Consider the following 15,636-nt stretch of genomic DNA (forward strand, 5'->3'; position numbering starts at 1 on the left):
ACGTAAACTAAAAAGGGGTGATCAGTTTCAGCTCAAAAATTCCCATGGCCCAGAGCCCGAGTACACAAAGCAGCTGTTCCTACTCGTGGAGCCTCAAGGAAGGGGAGGATGATGGGAGAAGACGAGCAACTAACTACAAGCCCCAGCACGCAATGCGCTATTTGGCTCCTGGAAAGAGGCCCGCGGTGCAGCGCGGTTCAGTGCGGTTCAGTCTCGGCCCTGAATGCGGGCCGAGCGCGAGATGCCGACTGTCCTCCAACCAGAATGCTCAGAATGAGGAAGACAGGCGTGGCGCTGTGAGCGAGCCCTTAGATCTCGTATCCAGGACTCTCCCTGTTTCTCCCTAGCTCCTGGCATGCTAGGTAGCGGTGTCTCTGTACGCCAGACTATTCCCCACAGGCCGGCATCGGGCCTCCGAGGTCCTAGAGCCTACGGGGTTGCCACGGAATGCCCGGAGCCGGATGTGACGTCGCCGTGGAGGAAGAAGGGAGAGGTGGAGCGTGGCGCGGTGACGTCCTTCCAAGATGGCGGAGAGAGAGTGAGGAAACTGTGTTCCCCTTTGGATTGCTATAGGTGAGTTCTGTCTTCGCCCTCAGCCTGCTGTCCCCGCTCGCTCTAGACCCTGGGACACTGGAGGGCAGGCTTCTTGGAGCTCGCGCTCAGGTCGGAGTGAAGGTGTTAGTGTGGAAAGCTTGGGCGAGGCAGCCCCGGTGTTGGCCTTGGCCACAACCTCTGCTGTGGGAATTCGCGGGAGTGGGAGCTCGGCGAAGGGCAGGGAGGCGGAAGCCAGGGGAGACCGGCTTTTGCAGTCACTCTCCGATGCCACCTCGAGTGGAGGCGGGGTAGGGAGGGGTGTGGCCTCCTGGGGCGAGTGACCTAACCTTTGACAACTCTTGGCCCTGCTCGTTCTCCGCCCCCTGGGCGCCCACCTTGCGTTTGAAGCCACTGTGCTCCGAGGAAGCTAACAGGTTTCAGTGATTTGAGAGTTCTACATTTGATCTTAGCCAAAAGGCCGAGAAGCGATTGAGAGCAGTTTTAAAGAACTCATACCGTGTCCTTTCTCCCTTTGTCCCAAGAAATCATTTCTTAGTGGTTTGTTAATTTTTTTTTCATAATATACGTGTGCCTACTGAGCTTGAAAGTCTGAAGGTTCAACTGATGCAAAAGCGTGAAATTTTGCGGTGCTTTTTTTTTTCCACTTTGTGGAAAATGTTTTCGCACATCGCCATTTATTGACGTGTCCAAAGGATTGTGTTAGTTTACCAAGCTGAAATAAAAGCTAGAAAGGCATTTATCCCTTCGGCAGTTTTATCCATATCTGTTTGATAAGAATTTTCTGGGGATATAAAATGAGAACAGACTTTATTCTAGTTCATGTTCTGTGTCTCTTCACTCACCAATTGCTTGGGTGAAAAGTTTGATGAAAATTTAGGGTTACTGATTTACTATTTCTTTTTGTTTTTTAGAACAAGGGTAAAATTCGATTCTGATATCAAAATGCAGTATTCGCACCACTGTGAGCACCTTTTAGAGAGACTGAACAAACAACGGGAAGCAGGTTTTCTTTGTGACTGCACCATAGTAATTGGGGAATTCCAGTTTAAAGCTCATAGGAATGTGCTTGCCTCGTTTAGTGAGTATTTTGGTGCGATCTACAGAAGCACTTCAGAGAACAATGTCTTTCTTGATCAGAGTCAGGTGAAGGCTGATGGATTTCAGAAACTGTTGGAATTTATATACACAGGAACTCTAAATCTTGACAGGTAAGGTACACATTTTATTTCCACTTACAAAAGCTGCTCAATAGTCTTTAGAGCTAAAGCAGATTAGTTTTTTTCCATTTAGTCCCTGAACTCAGTTTTCAAATATTGATGTGCACAGTGTTGTTTTTAATAAAGAAGTCAGTGTCTCTGATTTGAGATAAACAGACCACATTTCATAAGCACAAAAAGTACAGATGTTAATACGATTAAAGCATGGTTTTTGACACATTTGATTTATCTACTGAAACAAAGCCTGTGATTTCAGTTATGTAAAGTTAAAGATCAAAATATGATGAATTTTAATTGAATTCCAATTTCCCCTTGCTTTTTGGTCTTTATGTTCCTCTGGTCTTCTCTCTCACTCTCTATCCCCTACCTCTTAAGGTGTTTGGGGTGGGGAGGTATAGGTGGAGAAAGAAGGAAGAATCTCTGTGTGCATTTAATAGTGCTCCCATTTCCAGCTATAAATAGCAACCTGCAGGACCTCTTCCTGATCTTGATTCAGGAAAATAACTTCATTGGCGTGTTAATGGCCATGACTCCTGTTGCCTGGTAGAGCTATCAGTGCTAATGCTTAAGTCTGGTCTAAGATGCTAGGATGCTTCTCTGAGATGCTTAATGCTGTCACTGCACTGACAAGAAGTAGGTTCTCAGGAATCTGATAATGCAGGCATTTTGTGTCTTTCATACGTGATGAACTGTATAATTAGATTAATACTAATATGTTTACTCGTTGTTGGGCAAAAGGTGGTGGGGATAAAAGGAAAGAGAAACCAATCAACTTACTCCTGTCTTCTTTTCTCCATCTTTTATGAAAGTGTAAACATGAATAGATCATCATCTGACATAGAAAGATTATGGGCTTTAGAATTAGATCTTGCCTGTCAAGTCACCATGTCTCTGAGCAAGATATAGCCTCTCTGGGCCTCAGTTTCTCCATTTGTAAAAATGAGATGATAATAATTACATTGGTTGTTACTGTGAAGATTTAGGATTTACTACCTCCCAATGAACATTACTTTCCTTCCTTTATTTCCTCTTCTCTATCCTACTCTACAAGCCCATTAATTCCGCATTTATTGGAGAAAAATTAGGGAAAAAACAAAAAAGGAAACACCTGAAATTCTGCCACCCACTGATAACCACTCTTAACACTTCGGTAAATATTCTTTCATTGTTTTCCAGATGATCTCTATAGATATATGCATGTACACATTAAGCAAAGTTCTTCCCTCTCTTTACACTGCAGTTTATTGTGGAAATATACTTCTTGAAAAGCTGGAATTAGGATGTTCCTTAATCCTATTGAAAAGGAAACATTCATGCTCTTTGGAATTGCTTTTAAATTTTGATGTAATGAAATTTTTGAGTCAGTTCCGTGTGAGTTGATTAAAGGAACAAAGCAGTGTCATAGATAAATGTCATATAATGTTATTTAAATTTACTGAATATTTGGCTATACAAGTGCCTCTGATCTAAAAATTTAGAATACATAATATAAAATAATCACAAAACCAGTGAATTTTGGTTGATCTTCAATTTAGTGGTTTCCCTTTCTCAAATAACTTTGCCAAAAATCTTGAACTGATGGGAACACAATGAAGAGTACCTTACTTTGAGCCTTCATGCAAAAAACCAATGTGAAGAAGAGCCAGAAGAGCCATTTGGCTCAATCTTTTTTTTTTTTTTTTTTTGATGTGGACCATTTTTAATGTCTTTATTGAATTTGTTACAGCATTGCTTCTGTTTTATGTTTTGGTTTTTTGGCCCCGAGGCACCTGGGGATCTTAGCTCCCCGACCAGGAATTGAACCCGCACACCCTGCATTAGAAGGTGAAGTCTTAACCACTGGACTGCCAGGGAAGTCCCTGGCTCAGTCTTTTTTGATACATATCTTTCCTGGGGAGCTGGGGAGCCAATTGTTTGAGCCCAGACACAAATGCAAGAGAAGACATATACCAAAAATAGAAAGTCTGTACAACTTAGTGATTAAGAAAACAGAATAATAAAGAATTAAGTGGACTCAGGAGCTAGATTACCTTGGTCGAATCTTAGTTCTAACACCCTGTGATCTTGGGCAAGTTACTTAACTTCTTTGGGCCTCTGATCCTTCATTTGTATGTAAAATGGGGATTATAATTACTCATATAAAGCAGTTAGCCATATACCTGGCAATATGTAATTAAATGACTTTCAGTGACTATTCAAAAAGTGAAAGCAAGTTTGCAGGCACTTTAACTTCATGCTTATAAACAAAAGCAGATCAGTTATTGACATAAACAAATGCTGATTCTCTTAATTGTAACAGATTATAGGCTATTTGTGAAATAGATAAATAATTTGTATGAATTACTGTTTCAGTACTGAACAGTTAAGTGTGTGACTCAGTACTAGTTTGTATTGGTCTTAAAGGCTATCCCACCTTGTTGGTGATTCATTTTATGAAGCACTAAGCACAAGTATAATTTGAGACCTAAGTATAATAAGTGATGGAGTAAATTTGGTTTTCATTCTAATAGGGACTCTCATTTATTGTATTTTAATAATAGACTGTGTAGCAGAATCAATAAAAATGCTTAAGAAGCGTAATGTTTTTAGAGAGTGACAGTGCTGTATACATGCAAAAAGCATTTTGTATGGAAGATGATAAGATTGTATTTATGTTTGGGGCATTCATGCTATATCTTTGCAAACAGGGAGTTAACTTGATTACAAAGATCGTTCATTATTTGCTCCAGAATTATAGCCAAAGGCCATAAGAAAAGACTATTTTAAGTAATGTTTTCTTAGCTAAGGGAGTCAGTTTACAAACAGATTATTTTCCAAAAGTTTATTTGTAGTATGTTTAGGAACTTGGCATGGATTTTCCCAGAGAATAAAATGTTCACTAAAAGTGGTGATTAGGTTTCCAAACTAGCCTATAAATCTACTTAATTTTTCTGAGGAATTAAATTATATCTGAGGAAAATGACAAGTAGGAAGGTTACTTGAGGGTGTGTGTGTGTGTATGTATGTATGTGTATGTTTATGTATGTATCCATCATCAGATAATTAAAAGGGCATATTTTTTAGTGTTAATACCAACTCAGCTCTCTGACTTTACAGCTAAGAAAATTGAAGCACCCAAAGATGCTGATTTATTCTAATTAATTCAGCTAGTAATCCAGAGCCATTGCTAGCGTAATTGAACAGCCAGCCTTTCACTACATTGTAAACTTCTGGAGGGCAGAGACTATTTGGTATTTCTTAATATCGCTCTCAGTACCACACATGGTAAATGCTCAGTAAATTTTTTTTTTTTTGCTTTTGCTTTTCTTTTTTTTGCTTTTCACATTTTATTCAGTACATATAACAATACATATTAAAAGATTTAACAATAAGGAGATTTTTAATTTTTTGCTTTTATAAATTGTTTTTCTTTTCTTTTTAAAAAATTTTTTTAAAAAGTAAGCTGCAGGCTTTGGCTTGGAAAACACCAGGGGAGTCGGGGGCAGAAACCTGAGGCTGCTGCCCCTTATCTGCCTTCACGGTACTGTCCCCTTCTCCCAGCTCCTCCCTGACTCTGTGAGCCAGGCCTCAGACGTTCCAGCTAACCGCTTCCCATGAGCCACTACTCTGATGTCAGCCTATAACCAAAGGAGCTGGGGGTCTGGGCCTGGTGACCAACCCTTCGCCACCCACTCAGTCAGGGTGCTCCCCACGTGCAGGCAGGAGGCAACACCCTGTCTGCTACCATCAGCCCCTTCCAGAGCCCACTGCCCCACCGCGCCCTGTCTAGCCCAGCCACATGCAGCTCTGCCCCATCTGGGGGTGCTCTGCTCAGAGATGGGCCGGCAGGGCCGCCCCAGCCTCCCTGGTAGGCAAAGACTCTGGAAACCTCTGGGGTCCTGTGTTCGGCCATGTGATCCCAGGGGTGCACATGGGCCCCTTGGGTATCTGAACAGAAGGGCATGGGAGGGAGGGCCGCACCCCTGCAGTCCTGCTCTGCTGGTCTAATGGGCAGCTGCCCACCCTACCCCACCCCACACTGCAGGCTCCTGAGTCGGCAGATTAAGCATTTTATAAAGTGAAATGCTCAGTAAATATTGATTGGAATGTTGAACATTAATTTTTTCTACATAACTCTAATATGACAAACTCTCCAGCTAATTTGGGTTGGGGATCACACACAAAAAAGCTGGGAAGGTTGCTAGAGAGAGCTTAGTGCATTCTAAAACCTTGTTCTTCCAAATGTGATCCATGGACCATCAGCATTGGCATCACCAGGGCATATGTTAGAAATGCAGATGCTCAGGCCCGAAAGCAGACCTACTGAATCAATCTACATTTAACAAATCCCTGGGTGATTCACGTGCACAGGAAAGTCTGAGAAGTGCAGTTGAAGTCCCTCACAGGGGAGCAGAGGAAGATAATAATTTCTTTAGACTCTTCTTGTTGCCAGTCCAGAAAAGTTGCTTGGTATCTGAAGAGGCCTCAGGAGAAATGGGAGGAGGCAGTAAGTTGCTAACAGCCACTTTTGTGTTCCAACTGTTTTCTTAACACGTAGAAATTTTAACATTTTGTTTTTCCATGGTTGTACATATGAATAATCCATTACTTTTCATCTTTTCAAGTTCTGTAAAACTGGAGATTTTTGCCTAAACATTCTGAGTGAATAAATTTTTTATAAATTTGTTCTCTTAGGCCTTTTGTATCATTCTACTTCATTAGGTCTTTAAAAGACAGAAATACTTGTGTAGCTCTGTTTCAAAACGTGTTTTCTTTGATCAGAACATTGTCATTTAGCCTTGTTTCCTTACAGTTGGAATGTTAAAGAAATCCATCAGGCTGCTGACTATCTCAAAGTGGAAGAGGTGGTCACTAAATGTAAAATAAAGATGGAAGATTTTGCTTTTATTGCTAATCCCTCTTCTACAGAGATATCTAGTATTACCGGAAACATTGAATTGAATCAACAGACTTGTCTCCTTACTCTACGAGATTATAACAGTCGGGAGAAATCAGAAGGGTCTACAGATTTAGTTCAGGCAAATCCTAAACAAGGGGCTTTAGCAAAGAAGTCATCTCAAACTAAAAAGAAGAAGAAGGCCTTCAACTCCCAGAAAACAGGGCAGAATAAAACAGTGCAATATCCCAGTGACATTTTAGAGAATGCATCTGTTGAAGTATATCTAGATGCAAATAAATTGTCCACGCCTGTAATAGAACAAGTTGCACAAAGAAATAATTCAGAACTTGAGTTGACATCAGTTGTGGAAAATACTTTTCCAGCACAAGATATTGTGCAAACTGTTACAGTGAAACGGAAACGTGGAAAATCACAGCCAAACTGTGCTCTGAAAGAACACTCTATGTCTAATATAGCCAGTGTCAAGAACTCTTACGAGCTGGAGAGCTCCGGGGAAGAGCTGGATCAGAGGTATTCCAAGGCCAAACCAATGTGTAACACGTGTGGGAAAGTGTTTTCAGAAGCCAGCAGCTTGCGAAGGCACATGAGAATACATAAAGGAGTCAAACCTTATGTCTGCCACTTGTGTGGAAAGGCATTTACCCAATGTAACCAGCTGAAAACGCATGTAAGAACTCATACAGGTAAGAGTGGTTCGTGGAAAGTATAACTGTTTTTATATTGTGACTGAAATAATATTTTTATAAACATATTAACATACATTGTTGACTGTTTGTGACCAAAATTTGGTATGTACTTGTATTCATAAAAGTATTGAGCATGTTAGACTTGAAAATGTCTTTGTAATTGTGACCAAGTATTTAATGGCTATTTGTTTTGTTGTAACTGATACTCTGAAGTCCCAGTGTGTGAATTCTTTGAACCATTTTCCCTCACAAAATAAGCATAAATTTAGTTCTACCTTGCTAAATATTTAACAGACAATATATTAAAACTGATAAGAAGTAATTACAACTCAGGCTGATTCTCAGATTTTACCAACACATCTCACCACCTGCTTCTTTGTCGAACTTCTGAACATAAATTATATATACATTCCTTCCTCAGCCTCTATATTTACCTTTATTGGTACACTTAGATTTGTGCTTTTTAAGATGCATTATGTATTTCTCTCATTGATCACTTTTCACTATTATGCACTAAGAAACACTAATTTCTTTTAACTCTACTGGTGGTTTCAGTAATCAATCTGGAAAAATATCCTATTTGCTTTTTTACTTCTAGAGTTAATATTTTCTGAATACTGAAACTAGTACTGTTGATGAACTCTTTTGAAAGCTTGTATGGCTTAAGCAACTAAAACAATATTTCCTTCTAAATATAAATTTTATTTACTTTTAGGTGAGAAGCCATACAAATGTGAATTGTGTGATAAAGGATTTGCTCAGAAATGCCAGCTAGTCTTCCATAGTCGCATGCATCATGGTGAGGAAAAACCCTTTAAATGTGATGTATGCAATTTACAATTTGCAACTTCTAGCAATCTCAAGATTCATGCAAGGTAAAAATAAAAACAAAAAAACAGATGTTTGATCTTTGAGTCTGTCATTCACTATAGCCTTAAATAGACTATTGTATGAGAATTCAGGACAGTAGAGTTCTAATTGTGGTACCACCACACAGTATTCTCAGCACAGTGAAGGAACCGTAAGGGAGCCATGGTGCCTGGAGAGGAATAAGTGAGGGAGGGAAATAAGATCAGAATGGTGTTAGGGTGTCCAGATGGTGAAGGTTTTGTAGGCCATTATGAAGCTTTTACTCTTGAGAATGAGAAGTAAGTGATGTAATCTTGCTTGCATTGTAAGAGGATCACTATGGATGCTATGTTAAGCAAAAGATTGTAGGATTGCAAGAGTGGAAGCAAAGTTACCAGTTAGGAAGCTATAGATAAAACCCAAGTGAGAGTGACAATGGTTCAGGTCAGAGAGAGAGCAGTGGAAGAGATAAGTGGTAGTCAGATTCTGGACGTATTTTAAAGGTACAACAAACAGAATTTGCTGCACATTGGATGTGGGGTATGAAAGAAAAAAAGAAGAGTAGAATTAAAAATGATTCTCAAGTTTTGAGCCTGAGCATCTGAAAAGATAGAATTACCATTAACTGAAGTGGAGATTTGTGGATAAGGCAGTTTATGTAGGAGTACAGGAGTTTAGGAGTAGAGTTCTGATCATGTTAAATTTGAGATGACTATTAGACATCTGAATGGAAACGTGCATTAGATAGTTGGTTATCTAAGTCTGGAAGTCAGGGGACTGGTTTGAGTAGATAGTATTTAAAGTCATAACATTAGATGAGGTCACCAAGAGAATGAAGATGGATAAAAAAGATCAAAGGATGGAGTCATAAGGCACACTAACTAAGAGTTCTGGGAGACGGGCAAGTCATTATAAGTGACTAGGAAGGAACAACCAATATAGGGGCAAACCAGAAGATTGGGCTGTCTTGGAATCCAGGTGGAGGAAATGATTTCAGAGGGAGTAATCATTGTGTCAAATTCTGACGATAGGGAGATTAAGAGTGAGAATTGACTATTGGATTTGGCAAAGTGAGAGGTTAGCAGTGGTTTTGACAAAAGCAGTGTTAGCAGAGGCTAGTAGAGAAGAAATGAAAGTAGAACCATTGGAGACTCAAGATTTTACTAAAGGGGAACAGAAAATAGAGGAGCAAGTAAGGTCAGGGGTCTTTTTTTTTTTTTTTTAAGATGGGAGATGTATCAGTATATTTGTATGCTACGATCCAAAGGGGTGGTGAAACTAGATGATATAGGATGGAGGAAACTGCAAGAGTGATCATTGAGTAGGCAAGGAGGATAGTATCTTAAGTATATAAACTGGAGTAGTTGGATTCAGAAGAACTGTCATTCTCATATTAGAGTTAAGAAAAGCAAACTCTATAGATACAGATGCCTATAGGTGGAGATTTGTGTGGTAGAAATTTACTTCTGATTGCTTAAATTTTTCTCAGTGAAACAGGAAGCAAGGACATCAGCTGAGAGTGAGGATAGGTGAGGAGGTGCTGAAGGTTTGAGGAAAGAGTTTTGAAGAGTGAGTGAATGGACAGACAAAAATAATTGCCTGCAGTATTATGGGCACACTTGACTACCACATAAGGCTGATGGCAAAACTTTAAACTAATCTCAGAACTAATGTTTTGAAAACCAAAACATTTATTCTTGACAGTATACATTGAAAACTTGATTTTAAACACATACTGTTGATCTGTTAAGATGAAATAAGATACTGCATGAAGAATTGTATGAAAAATGTTTGCTGTGTGGCGTGATCCTCAGATTGTTTTACTTGCCAACATGTATCTTTATATTTATTTACTAATAGGAAGCATAGTGGAGAGAAGCCATATGTATGTGATAGGTGCGGACAGCGATTTGCCCAAGCCAGCACATTGACCTATCATGTTCGAAGGCATACGGGAGAAAAGCCTTATGTGTGTGACACCTGTGGGAAGGCATTTGCTGTCTCTAGTTCTCTTATTACTCATTCTCGAAAACATACCGGTAAGAATTTGACACAGAGATGGCTTAAAACAAGGAAAGTTGTAAATAAAAGAAAAAGGGAAATTGAGCCTTTACAAAAAGTAGGTTACAGGCTTTGTAGTTATATATCTGTTGTGTCTGTGCTTCTTGAAGCTTTTTGTGTTTCTGATTTTCACATAAATATTAGATATAAAAGCAGACTTATTTTCTAGAATAATACACAGTGGGTGAAATTTTTTTATCATGTAACTTATATACATTAAAATCAGATAATTTTGAAAATATATAAACTTGAGTTAATAAGACATTTTTTATGACCTTAGAAGAACTCTTTAGGGTCTTGAAGCTTCATTTCCCTTGGATAAAACTGTAAAGTTAAGGGGTTGGGGTGAGTTTGGGTAGAACGTTGATTTAATAACTTCTTAGGACTTTTTCTACACAGACATTGTAAGATTTGCAAATTAAATAGATACTTCAAACCCAAAGTATCAATTTTGAAGCAAAACCTGTTGTTCAAAAATTTTCATTTTTTTGTAGGGTAATTTTTTAATAGATCTTTCCTAAATGATTTTATTCCCCTTTAATAATCTTATAGACAGCAAAAATTGAAATATGGATTGATGAATTTTCATGTTTTTAATTATATAAAAATCAGACTTCTTGCCCACCTCTAGTCTACTAGAAGGATATTTGGAGAAAGTTTTATTATATGAAAAGCATCAGGTTACATGAACAGTGTAAAGTAATTACTAATGTTCATTTAAGTTGGATCACACTGAAAATACCTCTAAAATACAATACAAAGAGGTTTTAATTTAAATAATATTTTAGAACAGCTTACTTTAGATTATTGTAATTGATAAATATTATATTGGTATAGTACACCACTTCGCTATCTTTTATTTTCCATCTAGGTGAAAAACCATACATATGTGGTATTTGTGGGAAAAGTTTTATTTCCTCAGGAGAGCTCAACAAACACTTTCGATCCCATACAGGTCTGTGTTTAGGGAGAACGTATTATTTTTTGTTCTCTCTAATTTCTTTTTATGTAAACCTTGACTTTAAACCATTATGGACTATATGGTATCTAATCATACTCTAACTGTAGCTATATTTTAATGTATGAATATCAACTTTTTATTTGTTTATTTTTGGTTTTTTAGTTGTTTGGATTATGGATTAAATTTGGTCAAGAATTGTGTAGATTTTCTAAGAAGTGTGCCAGATAATCAATGGTTTTTAAATGATTTGGATAAAATTACACAGATAATACCAAAAAATGAAAAGGAATAGATAATACCAAGATAATATCAGATTTTCTTATTAAACAGTGTTCAGTATGCACGTTTTAGGAATATATTTTAATATTGACATGGTTATTGTAAAAGGTAGTATATAAGTAGTATGAAGAAAATATGAAATACACAAAAATTTTTAAAACAAAGGCGAACACCACTTTGAAAATGTACTGTTCTTTTTCTTTCTAAAAGTTATTTCTTGTAATTCCTATCTAGTATAGTGTGAGCACCTAGTCAACAGTTAATAAGTTTATTGGCAACTTCTATATCCTCATGTTCCTTACTTTGCATTATAAAGCAATGAACAGTTCTTATTTCAGAAGAATTATAATTTTGTAGTATTTTTATTCTGTGAGTATTTTTAAAGGATTTTCTAATTTATAAGCTACCTGAGAGCAGAAACCATAATTACGCATTTTCCCCCCAGCTACATCTCTTAGCCAGAGTCTGGCATATAATTGGCACTCACTAAATGTATGATAGAAATAAAAAAGTAAGTTTTTTTTAGTTTGAAGGTTCTGTTAGTGAAAATGCTCGATTTTTCCTTGAAATAGGGACGCTTTGTATTATAAAGGAAAGGAGTGCCTATGTGTATAGAAGTTTTCATTTCACTATATTAGAACCAAGAGATTAAAATGGTAATTTGAAACTAAATTTAAACAATATAATGTTTGCATTGTGTTCGTGAACATTGATATTTTTGCCTTAGCAGCTTCTGAAATACTGAGATTTTAATTTTTTAACTTGTTTTTCAGGAGAAAGACCATTTATCTGCGAATTATGTGGAAATTCTTACACAGATATTAAAAATTTAAAGAAGCACAAAACAAAAGTCCATTCTGGTAAATGCTTCTGTTTTTTAAAAATTTGGTGCTCTCATATTTGTACTATTCCTTAAAATGTTGAGATACACATTGTAACAGTTTAAATTAGATATATATTTTTAAAAACTAGGTGCACACATATGAGGAAGGTAGCTTTATAATGTTCAGATGAGTTCACTCTGAATTTCTTTCCATATTGACCTTGTAATAAACATTGCTTGAAATACTTCCTCCTTTAAAAACCTGATATATGAATGTAAAGCAATTAAACTCCAATAAAGATGTTAATAAATAAATAAATAAAAACCTGATATATGAACAATTGCAAGAATGAGAGAATACATAAACAACTATATATCACTCTTTCCCATACTAGAATCTAGGTTAACTGGGGTTTACTGTAGTTATGCGAAGAAAGGAGCATCATGAACGCTAGTCCAAAAATGTATAAGAGGAAATAGGGAAACGGGTATCCCCAAATTGTTATGATGCATGAAATGGAAAGCCAGACTACAAAATTTTTAGTCTGTTATTTAAAATGAATCCTTGAGAAAGTTTCACTGTGCTTACCCTTCTGTCATGATTAGAAACAAAACACTAGTCTTCTTCACTGTGTAGAGATGATAGTAAGTCTTTGATAGTAAATATAAACATCATAAGGATTGAGGTAGTAATGTCTGAAAACTTCAGTGAGTCATTAATTCAACAGGCATTTATTAAATACCTCTAAAGTACACATAACTATGCAGGGTATATGAAGTTGAACAAGGCGTAGTCCTAGTCCTCAGCTTACAATCTGGTGTGGGAGACCAGAAATCTAAATAAATAACTGATTACAACACAAAATACAGGATATAATAGAGATGCAAGAATACTGAAGAAGAGATTAAGTCCTTCTGAGGTGAGTATTGGAAAGGCTTAATTCTAGGTAAACTGAAAGGTGGAGAAGAGTTCAAAGGGTGGAGATGGGAAAGGGAATGTTCATCCCAGGCGGAGAGAATATTGTGAAGAGAGTCATCGCAACAAGAGAGCGCAAGTTGTATTCTTGGCTGGCTGAACTGAAGAATAGTCTGGCAAAAACAATCATAACTTTAAAAAAGCAAATATGCAATTTTGTCTAACAAGGTTGGTGAGATTGAAATCATGTCAGTACTTTGAAGTGAGAAGAGCGTGGTAAAGCTAGTGGAAAATTTGAAGGGAAAAATGTATCTTTAGTCAGTGGGGTAATTGCTCCCTTGAGTAACACAGAATTTCTTCCTTCTGAAAATAAATGAAAGTGCCATACCTCTGAACTTGAACTCACAGAATAATATGAACTACTCATTAATACATTCAGTGAACAAACTGGGTACTTATTATGTGTGTAGCATTATAAGGTACTTTGAAGGAATTAGAGAAGTGTAATTAGACATTTACTTTGAAGGAATCTATAGTCTGTTGAGCATTCAAGGCACACCTAAGTAGAATGTTACATACCAGTAAGATAGACAGATGTCACAAGGTGGTATATGAAAAACTGACAAATGAGTGATAAAGTAGATAGGAAACAGCTTACCCTGGTCCAGCACAATTAAGTCCCTTTTTATAATGGTGCTTAAACCTAATCTTGAGGCCCATAATGGATTTGTATAGATAATGTGAAGGGCAAATCAGCAAAAAAGAAACTGTGACTAAAGGTGTGGGGCTGGAATGCAAGTTCTGGGGGTGGTAAATAGATTGAGTCTGCCTCATGGTTTTTGTTTTGTTTTTAAAGATGGTGAATTTTTTTCCCTTCCATTTCAGGTACAGATAAAATTCTAGATTCCAGTATAGAGGATCATCCCTTGAGTGAACAAGATTCCATACAAAAAAGTCCTTTATCAGAAACTTTGGATGTGAAGCCTTCTGATATGACTTTACCACTAACTCTTCCACTTGGGACTGAGGACCACCACATGCTTCTGCCTGTCACAGATAATCAGTCTCCTACATCAGATACATTGTTGAGGTCAACTGTGAACGGGTATTCAGAACCACAATTGATTTTTTTACAACAATTATACTGACTTTGTGAGGAATATGGAATTGCTAAATCGTCTCTGGTAGTAAACATAAACATCTCTGGTAAGGTGCATATATTCATAGTAAATTAACCCTTCATTTGAGTTGTGGCCATTATTTTTCATTCACTGAAGTAAAAGCACCTGATGCTGCATCATAATTGTGCAATGCTTATTTTGATATTTGGCTTTTATGTCTACATTATACACACAGCTTTTAAAGGAATGAATTATACTACAGTAGCACTATTTGGGGTGGATAAGTTTTACTATCTTTTAGAGCTGCCTTAATTCCATATTTATTTTCATTTTAGAATTGCCTTTCATTTACTGAAGCGGAATCTATCAGTTTATGATTCACTTATGACCTATGGGATGTGTTTATTTTCTTCCCCTCAAAATTTAAACAAAATCCATAATAGTATCAGCCCAAGAGTGGTGCTGTTACTAAGCCCCGTAGACCAGTACATAAACTATGGGGGAAAAAAATTTGTATCTCTGCCTAAGAAAATTCAGGTACTGAGTAAGAATTGTGCTATTTCTCTATTAATATAGTCCATTGGAGGTAATAACTTTTCTAATGAAACAAAAAGTGCTTCTCTTAAAAACTAGAAAACTATATATAAATTTTGTTCATTTAGAACTCAGTATTCTGGATAAAACCAATGGTCAGTACTTTTGATTTGAATTATCTGAGACTACATTTTCAAAATGAATTTTAAATAGATATTTGGTGTTTTTATCTTATTAAAGACAGTTTCAGATTTGATGCAGATTGTTTTAATAGGTTTCTAGATTACTGGAGATGAGGAAAATATACTGAGTTTTGAAAATTTTTGATAAGCCTCTCTTATATTCTTATGCACTTTTTAAAATATAAAATCCTAAAAAGAATTTTCTAAATAGAAACTTAATGCATAGTATAAAACACTTGTCTTCTGAACTTGATACATTATATTCATAAATAGTTAAGAAATTAACTTCAATTATAAGTGAACATTTGAGTTATCAGAAAGCCAGTTTATTAAATATTTTATACTTGAGTTTTCTGAAAGTTTCGAGTTTTAAATTTTTATAGATTAAACCACAACAGTTCATGGTGGTTGTAGTTTCACAGTAGTCCTTTTCCTTCCAAATGAACTGAGAAAATTCAGATTTATTCTGATATTTACTACCACTCTTCCCCCTCCCATTTTTCCCACATATTGATTTATTTCACTGCCTAATCTTTGGACAGTAAATTATCA

At 36.8% G+C, this 15,636-nt stretch overlaps 1 protein-coding gene across 3 annotated transcripts in view; it reads left to right on the top strand.

Annotated features, from left to right (window-relative positions):
• The window catches only part of MYNN (myoneurin), a 22,994-nt gene continuing 7,358 nt past the window's right edge, over positions 1–15,636 (top strand). Inside the window, exons 1-8 of one of the 3 annotated variants that reach the window (XR_452493.2) lie at positions 1–573; positions 1,467–1,763; positions 6,565–7,355; positions 8,074–8,233; positions 10,068–10,246; positions 11,140–11,223; positions 12,282–12,368; positions 14,133–14,453. Coding sequence is in view for 2 of the 3 variants with exons in the window: in XM_007197539.2 (XP_007197601.1) it covers positions 356–573; positions 1,467–1,763; positions 6,565–7,355; positions 8,074–8,233; positions 10,068–10,246; positions 11,140–11,223; positions 12,282–12,368; positions 14,133–14,395 (2,079 nt within the window). In the remaining variant the exon portion in view is untranslated. Of the gene's footprint in view, positions 574–1,466; positions 1,764–6,564; positions 7,356–8,073; positions 8,234–10,067; positions 10,247–11,139; positions 11,224–12,281; positions 12,369–14,132; positions 14,495–15,636 lie in introns of those variants that run through there. The other 2 variants (XM_007197539.2, XM_007197540.2) reach the window with 2 other exon arrangements.

Source organism: Balaenoptera acutorostrata, chromosome 4, assembly GCF_949987535.1.
Source record: "Balaenoptera acutorostrata chromosome 4, mBalAcu1.1, whole genome shotgun sequence".
Classification (NCBI taxonomy): Eukaryota; Metazoa; Chordata; class Mammalia; order Artiodactyla; family Balaenopteridae; genus Balaenoptera; species Balaenoptera acutorostrata.